Source organism: Amphiura filiformis, chromosome 4, assembly GCF_039555335.1.
Source record: "Amphiura filiformis chromosome 4, Afil_fr2py, whole genome shotgun sequence".
NCBI lineage: Eukaryota > Metazoa > Echinodermata > Ophiuroidea > Amphilepidida > Amphiuridae > Amphiura > Amphiura filiformis.
In genome coordinates this window covers 46673697-46685483 of record NC_092631.1, presented here as the reverse complement: position 1 = coordinate 46685483, position 11787 = coordinate 46673697, and the positions used below count along the sequence as shown (strand labels likewise).

Sequence of the window (11787 nt, the reverse complement as noted above, 5' to 3'; positions counted from 1 at the left end):
TCGGTATGTTGTTAACGCCGGCAAATGTTGTGTAAACAAAACAAAAATTTGCAGTCAAAATACCACTTAGATTTTTAATTATTTTGAATTTTGGCGCACTGAAAGCAGAGATTATAGATTCATTGGTGCAAAAAGATGCATATTTAGACCATGCACCAGATACAGCTTTTACAAGTGTGAAAGTCTTACCGCTTTTAAAATTTAAGGACGTTTTGTGCATAATTTTGACATTTTTTACTAAAACGCCGATTTCTCAGAGTTCACTTTTGACAATATTATGCGATTTTTGTGACAAGATAACTCGAAAAATATGCAAGCAAAGGGTAAACTTTTTACACTATCCTTTAGAGTACGCCAAAGTCTAGGGAAGGTTTTTTCATTTTTCAAAATATTTGTTTTAAACAAAAATATACACCATTATGTGCAATTTTTAGCTTAATAGAGTGACAAAATGGATTTTTTCACATATTTTTTTCAATATTTCAAAAAAAGAGAAGAATTTCAAAAAAATTAAAAAAACCTTCCCTAAGTTCATGTCTCTTCTTCATGAAAAGCTAACTGAATTTTTTTTTTTTTTTTTTGATTTTTTTCTAAGTTGTCACAAAAAAATTGGGGTAAAAAAGTGAATTTTTGTGATTTTTTCAAAAACTTGAGATTTTTGAACAAATCTGACGTCACCATGGGATTCCTTGACTCATTTCCTTTCCAAAAATGTATAGATTTATATACTTTGGACATACAATTAAGAAATAATGAAGCTCGAAAAGGTCCATGTTCTCTCCCATTACTCTGCCCTTAAAGGACATTTGCCCTTTTAAGTGAGATACATAAAACCAAATAGACTCTTCATTAACTAGAAGAACCATCCTGTGACCTAGTAAGCCTTCTTGGTGTATTGGACTTTCTAGGCCGTTTCCTCGGTGACTCATTAACAGTTTCACTTTCTTTAGTTGGAGTCTCAACCTTTATTTTGACGGTGTCCTTTGATTCTGGAGAAGATTCCTTTGAATTTGTAGGATTTTTTGGTGACCTTTCAGGTTTATCTTTTGGAGTCTTTTTACTTTGTGTTTTCTTAGACACTTTCTCTTTGTCTTTGCTAGATTTTGGGGTTCTCTTTGTGGATGATTTTTTATTTTTAGAGGTCTTTTTCTTTTTACCAGACTTAACTGGTGACTTTTGCTTATGTTTTTTTCCATCCTTGGACTTTTTAGAGACCTTCTTTTCACTTGTTGAGTCTTTATCAACATTTTGGTCCACAACCTCATCTGTTTCTTCTACAGGTTCTAAACTTTTATCATTCTTTGATTTGTCCAATGATTCTTTCATACGTCTTTTCGATTTCTTTCCACTTCCTTCATCCTCCAAATTAGGACTTGCATCTGATGATGTCTCTTTTCTTTTCTTTCTACTTGGAGATGAAAGCGACATATCCGACTCTCCCGCATCTGGTGTCCCTTGCCGTTTTTTTCTCACTGGAGATGATAGGGAAGCATCTGAGTCAGACTTCCTAGGTCTTCCTCTACTTCCTCTACTTTTCCTCCTCTTTCCTTTACGGTTTGTATTTACCACAGTGGGACTATATGTGGGGTCACCATCAGTCTCGCTACCACTAACTCGACTTCGCCTTGCTTTGGATCCCTGGAAAATGAATAGAATAACAAAGAATATCTCGTATGAATTGAAACAGAAAGAATGAATGCATGTAATTTATTAATGTATTATTTCCCTCAAAGAGGCCTTGGAGGAAAAAAATATCATCCTTGAACAGAAATTGTGAATTTTGCCAATTTTGCATCTCATGGTGGGAAAATTAGTGCACTGCTGGATTACTGTGTAATATGCCCAGCAAACATCATCTTACGGGTATGTTCTTGCTTGCTTTCTGTCTATTCAAGTTGAAATCCACACACCCCCTATGGAAGACGTACATAATCTCACACACAGGGAGTGTTCATTTCAAAAATGGGAATCATCCATTCAGGTAACCCTATCCAAAGCCTATAAGTAGTTATAACCACTGCTATTTGCAATAATTATACCAAGTAGCTAAGCCTAATGGTAGCTGAAATGTGACAAGATCGAATTGCATGTTTGCATAACACAAAGCTTTTTTCCCCATTTCAGTAATCAACCAATTTCAATGCTATTTTGGTTCTTTTTCGAAAGCTTTCCAAAATGATTGAATATCAGCCATTCCAAACACTTTTTACAGATTTATTGCGAGAAAGAAAATACTATCAAATAGAAACTTCAAATGGAACAAGTGATTGCAAATTTTTGGTTATTCCTTCATGTAATTTTAAACAAAATTAGGGTTAGGATTAAGGTTAGGATTAGGGTAAGGATTAGGGTTAGGATTAGCTTCACAAAATAATTATATGAAGGATCGATCAAACTTTTTATTGCAAACTGCCATTTTGAATGCATGTTATTTTGAACCATTTTTAGGTGACACTTTTCCAAATGGCTATAATTTGTTATAATGTGAATGTCGTCAATCCAATCATGCAAAATGAGTCGGATGCTGGTAAAACAAACAATAAGAAAAATTATAAACATACTAATTTTTTATCTTTCTTCATCTTCACATTATAACTGGCAGCATCTCAGAAACGTTCCATAATTTTCAGGAGAATTCAGTGCTTAAAATTAATTTATGTAGTCAAAATAGAATAACCTTAACTTCCCCAAGCTTTTTGGCGAACGGAAAGAAGGAAAGAACAAAGAAAGAAGATGAACAAAGAAGTTGTTTGCTTGCCTCAGGATTCGAACCCCAGACTCCCACGTGCCAAGCACTCAATCGGCGACCGGTAGCCATATGATTTAGGCTGACTGCATCATTTATATATGCACCTGGGATACATGCATGCACAGTGGCTTTCTGCTATTGGATTTTGTTGGATTAGGGTTAATTAAGGATGACATCAGTCTTATTTGGCTTGATTATATCCCCGGGATTATATCACATATGGGATACGATCTGGTCCATGGAAGCCAAAAGGTGGCAAATTTGAAATGGAGATAAAGGAATAGGAATAAAAAAAGTATCAAATACATATTAAGAAAATAGACATTACAAAACGCTAGACCTTTGGTGTTTTTAGTATATGGTAGCCTAATGTTTGTATAAGATAATACTTATAGTAACTCAATTTTCAAAAATGCCTCCTTTGGCCTCCATGGACCGGATTTTATCACATACCGTAAACGTTCGCCTAATGGCGCTATGGAGTTCATGGAGATGAGAGAGCGCCATCCCTGTAAAAGCCGACTATTATCACTGATCATTAAGGGTACGTGTAGTTAAAGGATGAAACCTATCCACACATACGATTATGAACAAGATCGAACAAACTTGTTCATGATAATGTGGTAATCATTCACCTGATACGTTGTGGCCCAGTGAGCAGAGCATTAGACTATAGTGCGAGGATAAAGAGAACTTATGGAGAAGATTGATGGTTCGAATCTCATGCAGTAATTTCTGACAGATTATGATGTCTGTCAATGTTTTTTTTCTGATTTGAGGAAATTTTATTCTCTATTTTCTTGATTTTTTAACATTGTTTATATAATTTTATTATTTTATATTTGTTTTTTATCGTTTCATTTTAAAGTAACTCAATCCGTTCAATCAAATGTTGTAATGAACCTATTTGATTGTATAGGCATTTGTTATGTGTGTGAGACGAACTGTCGCGTCGCGACAAGTCTTTCAATTCAGCGAGTGTCCTTGCCTATGCATCAGTGGTCGTAAGAGGTATATCATTTTATTCAAAGGGGGGGGTCCCAAATATACGGGGGTCATAAAGTCTTGGAAAGAATAATAGGAGGGGGTCATAAAATGTTTTATGACCAAAATGTAGGGATTCACACGATGACCACGTGTGTTATTTTATTCAAAAAGACTGACTTCAATACAATTTTGGGGTTTGGGATCATAAAATTTTTGTTGCCGAAATAGGGGGTGCACAATTTTATTGACGCAGACTTTTTGTAAATTTGGGACCCCCCTTCAGGAAAAAATGATAGCCCTCTAAGAGGATTCAAAAGATAACCTCTGCCCCAATAATCCCTAGCTATATTTGTTTGAAACTGTTCCACAGAGGATGTATCATAATAGGCTCAGTCTTCAAATGATATAAATAAAATTTGAATGAGTGAACGAACAAAATCATACAACGACCAACTGGATAGAGGCTGTGCATATGGCGTATCATCCCGTAAATATGGCGGACTACTCAAATGCATTCAACAAAAGCATGATTGCATCTACCGCGACAATTGCCTCTCACACACATAACAAAATGCACTACGATCAAATAGGTTGATGACAACATTTGATTGAATGGACTGCACTGCGCCATGATTACGGGAAGAAACCAGTTCAAATCCTTTGTTTGGAGCCAATCGATAAACGCAAGGTCTCTATAGCTATCATTGAATACTGGCTAGGATTCCACAACACAATGAGAACATGTTATAAGACGCTTTGGAAGGCACATAATACCCCAATGGCTTTCCATATTATGTGCACTCATCAACTATTCAGTATCGAAGCCCGGTATCGAAGTTACGTAATGTTACTATGTCAACGGGATCACGCGCTTAAGTAATGAACCACGATTGAAACAATCAGTACACAAAAAAGGCATACCAAAATAGCGTGATCGTAATGATCGCCATACAAACAGTGCTTGGTTCCGATATCATCACAGAGTTACGTAACTACTTCGTGGTCTGATAGTTATATGATCAATGGTCTGATCTACTTGGGTTCGATCCTTTTAAGAAAAGAAAAAATAGCTGATCATTTATAATGCATAAATGAATAAAGTAATGTAGTTACACAATTTGAAACATTGAGGCCGTTCTATTTTTCAAAGGTCATTTAACTGTTAAATGTAGTGGAATATATCACGCATTGATAGGTAACTGGTGGAGCAAATTTTGTCAGCGTTTTTTGTTGCCGTTTGTTCGCAGTGCCTATTTTTCTAAAAAAATAAGAAAATTAAAATTAAATTAAAAAAATTCACAATATTCGTTCGTAAAATGGAGACAAAATCCAAAAACATTTCTTGACCCTTCTTCACATAAAAGTGGGGGCAGAAATCAAGATTCGAACAAGTACCATTCACCATTCAAGGCACACCCTCTACCGACTGAGCTAACGGGTCAGACAATAGAAGGGTGTAATTTTGAACTGAAGAATATTTAAAAAATATGAAGAAATTACAATGTTATAAAAGATTTACCAAAATGAGTTAGGTATAACGTATGAATCGATTTACAAATTAAGTCCAATGGCACTTTGAGAAAGAATACCTGAAGAAACTCCAAAACATTTGCTATTTTAGCAACTAACCTAGTGACCTAAAGTATTGGGTCATGTCACGATATTTTTTTCTGAGGCATTATGTCCAGGTTGCTCAATTTAACATACACGTATCCTTAATGCTGTTGAGATTTTACAAGGATGGCGCTCTCACATTTCTAAGAATCCAAAAGCGCCATTAGGCGAACGTTTACGGAATTAATGGATAGTAATGGATGAATTAACATAGTAAAACACATACCCGAGTGGGTGATATAAAAGATCGTTTCTTGATCTCTCTTATACGTGATGCACGAGACCGGCTCTCTGTTAATGCTTCAGGCTCTTCTGCTTCTCTTGGCACATCTATGTTGGATATCCTACGATAGACAAATAAGGTTGGTTGTCACAATGGCATTTTCAGTTGTTACACTCATGATATTTGACAATATTTCAGGCAAAGATTAGTGTGACACATAGTCACACTCAAATACAGGTCCAGGTTTTGGAAAGCGGATTACTCAAATAATATATATGGCTGTGGATGCAAAGATGTAACCCCACAAGGTGCGAGCTAGGCAAGCAAGTCGAACACTTTTTTTTTCTGGAGCACAATCTTTTAACAAAAAATACAAGAGATTGGGGTATAGGCTATGACAGGATCATTTTCCTCCTTTCTATTTCCCCCTTTTTTTTCAAAGGTGAACTGCCCGACCCCGACCCGCCCCTGGTTATGCTAGCTGTGTTCAACAGGTTGGTGACTTTTGCTGCTGTATTCATTGTAGTGGCATATTTTAACAAGAATTTGTCTTTAAAAAAGACAAGTTCACGGATCAGGTGTATAGTACATGTACTTTGAGCTACTTTGATCTAACATTAATATTCATATCTAACCTACTCTGCACTTATTTGACAATAAATACAGTGATATGAGGCTTAATAATGATACCTGCGTCTTGACTCTGGAAAACAATATTTTTTAAAAACCTCATTTTGCATTTAGTTTTTTAAGCCACCTCGGAAGCCACCTACAGGATTTCATTTTGCATTTAGGTTTTTATTGCGTTGCAAAGTAGCAAAACTTTCTTTATATATGGCCCAATTTGTGCCTGGAAAAGGCTATCCCCTCTTACAACCTAACGACAGGTCTAAAATCTATAATGAGGTGTCACTGGGTTTGCAAGAGATAATAATACCAAATCTAAACACCAAGAAATTCACCACATCACGACCAAGCTCACATTAGGCCCCCATTCCTTTTTTAAAGGAATTTTTATTAACTCTTGCTAGCTTTTGTCAGGGTCAGTGATATTTGTCTTTGTCAATATTATACAGGTTTATACACATGGGTTATTACAAGAGTCAATAAACATTCAATTAACTATTATAGATAATGGACTTAGTTTTGTGCAATGTAGTTATATTGAACTTTATCTGAAGTAAATCACCTGCTACACAGTTTTCTATACAGAATGATTTGTTTACTTTGTGATGAGGCCTGACCTAACCCCTGCTAGTTTTGATTAACCAATCAGTTATGTGTATTGTCAGCATGTGATGGGCATAAGCCAATTGAAAACATGTTTCTTAAAAAGGCTACAAAATTCCTACGCTGGACAAACTCTTGGACAGGTTAAGTGTTAAATAGTAAGTTGTCAGTGGGGCAAGATTAGATAAAGGCATACAAACTAGGGTATGAGATATTAGGAATTATTTCCTAGCCTCTTATTACCACAGGGTGGTGTGCTATGTAGCTATTCAAGACACAGGATATGTAAGGGATAAACTGTGCATATGAGATATGGGTGCAAGTGGCATCATTTCACTGCCGTGAAAAAACAAAGCATACAAGCAAGATTATTTTGTTCTTGTTATGAGGTAAAAATTTTCATCACAAGAGGATCTTGAATAATCAACACTTTTGCACCAACCCAGCAAACAAAACGTTTTTGACATCATTCGCAAAAGGTTATAAAAGGTTGTCAGAAAACGCGTTTAAATGTCGGGTTATATAAAGGGTATATTAAGAGTATAAAACGTTTTCATAACATTAAAAAACATTTTTTGATAATCTACTGCTCAGCAAACAAAAATGTTTTACAGAAAACGTTTAAATGTCGGGTTATATAAAGGGTATAAAAACGTTTGAATAACATTCCAAAAACATTCTTGAAAACTTGATACAAAACATTCTAAACAGAATGTTATTTGGGGGTTGAAAAAATATTTTGCGAAAAATGTTTGGCCAAAATATTTTCAATAACGTTTTAAAAACGTTTTCATGACCTTTATATAACCCGACATTATTAAAGGGTTTTGAAAAAAACATTTTAAGAACATTTTCGTGTTTGCTGGGTTCAAATATTTTAACATAATGTTATTTAAGTATTGACACAATATTTGGCAGAAATGTTTGCAAAAATAGTTTACAATAACATTTTTGAAAACATTTAAAAATATTGTTGTAGTGTGTTTTCATACAAAACGTTTTAAAAGCGTTATCATGACCTTTATATAACCCGACATTTTAATGTTATTAAAACGTTTTTACCTAAACCAAAAGCCAAAATATAACTTATTTAAAATGTTTTTAAAACGTTTTTGTGTTTGCTGGGAATCTGGTCAATTTGATGTTATTAAATTTGAATGAAAATCAATTTAATTTGAACCCATGACCTGAAGCACCCCCAGCAAGTCTTCAATGCCAGGATGGAACCCAGGACCTCATGCACCAGAGGCAAATGCTCTAACTACTGCACCACACTCGCCATCATTTGCTTATATAATACAGGGTGTCCCAGAAAAAATTACCAGGCAAATGAATTTGGACGTAAGTCGAAAAATAGACATCAGAATCCAAAAATCTAAACATCAGCGTGTAGCCCATCTTATTCTGCATCTTATACGCCAATTTTACTGGAATCGGTTGACTGATCGTGAAGAAATGAGCGATTACATAATGCATGTGTCAATTCACTTCATTCCAAGTTTGGAAGAAAGATCATTCAACACAATGCGCACGAGTGGTTAAACTGTCAAATGGCTTCATATTTGAAATCCTTTTCGTTCTTTATAACAACTTGTTTCTTGCAAAACATTTAATTAGGTTTTGTTCAAATTTGAAAACCTGCACGATATTGAAAATGAAAGCTTGCATGTGAGATGATGCTCGGTATTTGTAAATATCTTTTTTCGTTAATGTTGATATAAATGTTGCATGAAGAATACTACATAAAAATTCCAGCTGGCTTAAAAATTTCTCACACACATTAATGTTTTCGGAATATTTCCAAGAAATTGTATTGCAAAGTTTAAATCTTTTAAAACTTGTTGCGTGGTATCAAAAATCACACGTAAAGCTGTAAGCACTTGATCATTGTCATTCTTGGCTCAAATGTTCTTTGTAAAATATATTTGCACAGCCTAAAGAATTTGAGTTGGAGAGCTTCCAATTACAGAAATCAAACTTTTTTCGGACAAACTGTTATTCATCTTCAGTGAAAGCATGAATGACATAACACCGTCGGATTTTAATAGATAATGTGGACTATATTTAATGAGATACACAAACTTTAGGAAGCGGTGAGCGAGTATGAAAAAAGCGCCTGTTGATCAAACTTGGAATGAACTGCGTTGATGCACGCATTATGCAATCGTTCATTTCTTCAAAACCAGTCAACCGAATCAAATAAAATTTTCGTATGTAATGCACAACAAAATAGGCCATACGCTACATTTTAATTAATGTTGATTCTGATGTCTATTTCTAGACTTACGTTCAATTTTATTCACTCGGTAATTTTTTCTGGGACACCCTGTATATAGGGTAGTTCATTAAGGGGATGTGCTGTATAATTTTACCTTATCAAGCTCTACATACCTTTCCATAACATATTCTGACATTGAATCTTTAACAATTGTCAAAGAAGCATCTTCTTGCAGATTCAGTGTTTGCTTGTCATTGTCATATGATTTGTGCACCTGTTCCAATTCCTGAAAATGAGCAAAAAAGTGACACAAAAACGAAAGGTCAATGAGTTATCTTCAACAAAGTAAACATGCATGAACATATTTCACTACATTAATATAAACAATTGACATTTGGTTTCCTATACAATCACAGGATGAAAATGATTTCAAATGTTCTTGGACTATAATTTATCAAAATGAATAGACCATGTTATAAGAGGAAATTTCAAAGCTTGGGGGGGGGGTGGTCACTGAAATCATTGAAGCACTGTTCAAATAACATCATAACTAATGAATTGGATTTTTAAATTGATATGGATAATTGGTGCAGAATAAAATAAAGAAAGTAATAGGAATTCATAGGAGAAACTTGGGTTACAATGGCCTGGGTGCACAGTTGCGCACTACTCATGTAGCTCCAAACTTACCCCTGACCGCATCACCAGGTGCTACAAAATACTACTGCCAGGTGCCTTCCCTTTAGCGGGATGGGAGCAGGCATAGTCTACTTCATGGATGCTTTTTATGAATTGTTGGTGGCTCATTTCTATGTCACCATAGTACCGAAGACACCCAAAGTTCTACAGCCTAAGAAAAAAACTATTTTCACGGGTGGCACGGTTCATGGGTTGAGCGGTTTTCAGATGGCAGTAGTGAGACACCAATATTGAAGATTTATAGCTGGTGGTCAGAAGGGGAAGGCCAAATTATAGAGGATGATAAATTAGAAGGGTCTATGAAGTAAACTAGGGCAGACAACATATCTACCAAATCAGACTGTTAGCATTAATAACTTATAAGTACTAGCGGTCACCCGTCTTTCGCGGTTCGTAAATAAATGCAATTTTACAATGCATCATCACCCTCCAAGTTTTTATTGCGAACAATTTTACCAACTCCCTAATTTATTACCGATTGATCAGTCGTTTCATTTAATTCATTTTAATCTACTTCTTCTTTGTTGCTCCGTGTTGTCCCCTATCCTCCTGTTCTTTCCACTGTTCCCCCTTTAGCTCACATCCCTCTTCTCCCTCTTATCCACTCTGCCTCTTATCTGTAGGCTATATACTTCTTCCTAGTCAACTGCTAACAAATTTATGAATGTGAAACATAAATGTCAGTATAAGTAGGTCCAAATGCTCAAAAAATTTATAACGGTTATTAATTTGTATTTTTGCCATGTTCGCAAAGTTTGATGATCACCCATGCATCACGGATTGTTAAATAATATCGCCAACCCATGGCACCTATGCACTCTCCTCACTCATTTTCCCGTGTTTATTATTCCCACTTGCTTTAGAGGCAGCGTGTTGATACGCGATGTCGCGAGATGAAGCGAACTAAATGATACACGTTTGTTTTGTTTGACGTGGCGTGTTGATACGCGAAGACGCAAGATTTTTTTGTTTGACGCGATGTAGTTGTTAGGCGGACATAGTAATGTATGCTCATTATTTTGAGGTCCCTGGATATTTTTTAAGGTATTTTTGCTCATTTTTAGACTTTAATCACTAAGATTGAAAAAAAATGAGGTGAATATGCAGCGTAACTCGGTGAATGATTAGGATTGCAAAAGTGAAATTTGCAGTTGCAACACCACCATTCGAGTTTTTGTCACGAAAAGTTTTGCAGCTCAGTAATTTATTATAGATGATAAGGCCCATATGGGAAAAGGTGACTATCAGAAATTTGGCCAAAAAAACCCATGGAATGTGTGTTTTTGTGTCTCTTTACATGGTGCTAGTTGGATGATCCATCCCAGAGGAATCATTGCCACCTCCTCCATAAGAAATAAGAATTAGGGTTATGTAAGCAAAGTATAGAATACTCTGGAGTGCTATTTTTGGCCTACATACATGTTTGTTATTAGAAGTCTAGGTGTGTTATAGCAAGTTCATAGGTAAATGACAGGCCAGCACCAGCAAACAGACTGAACAGGAACTTCTCAAAAATATAATACATTTTTGTTACAATTTTCTAATTTCCTATATGTCTTTGGTGCGGTTTTACCGGGGGTTCAACTGCCACAAATGAATGAAAAATCCCTACATCTGACATTTTGCCTTTGCTTCCCTTGCTTTCACATTTTCTACCCTCCCAATTGACACTCTGAATCCACTCAAACAAAACTGATTGAAGACCACACTGATTAAGGGGCCATCCATAATTTTCGTCATTTTAAGGGGGTAAACATTTTGGGCAGGTGTGTGTAAGAAAAATGGCGATTTATTTGAGCAAAAAAAAAAGTAGTGAAAATTTATGGTATTTCCAACATTTTATTCATAACTTAATAACCAATTAACCTAACAAAATGTCTATGAATTGTTTCAGTGATTTCTCTTTGATATTTAATTTCGAGTATATTATGTACAACGGTCCTACTTGCTTATACATAAAGAACATTTCCTATCCTGGAGGATGATCAATGGCAGCAAAGGGACGTCCGTCCTGGTACTGTTATATAGATTGTCACTGTTCGGGACAAAAGACATGAAGCCTGTAGT

At 35.5% G+C, this 11787-nt stretch overlaps 1 protein-coding gene across 1 annotated transcript in view; it reads right to left on the bottom strand.

The window, feature by feature from the left end:
* Nucleotides 1-800: 800 nt before the first annotated feature.
* The window catches only part of LOC140150962 (uncharacterized), a 60174-nt gene continuing 49187 nt past the window's right edge, over nt 801-11787 (bottom strand). The window contains exons 7-9 of the mRNA XM_072173123.1: nt 9195-9307; nt 5577-5694; nt 801-1638 (exon numbers count right to left, since the gene is read on the bottom strand). Coding sequence (XP_072029224.1) covers nt 850-1638; nt 5577-5694; nt 9195-9307 — 1020 coding nt within the window. The 3' untranslated portion in view covers nt 801-849. The remainder of the gene's footprint in view (nt 1639-5576; nt 5695-9194; nt 9308-11787) is intronic.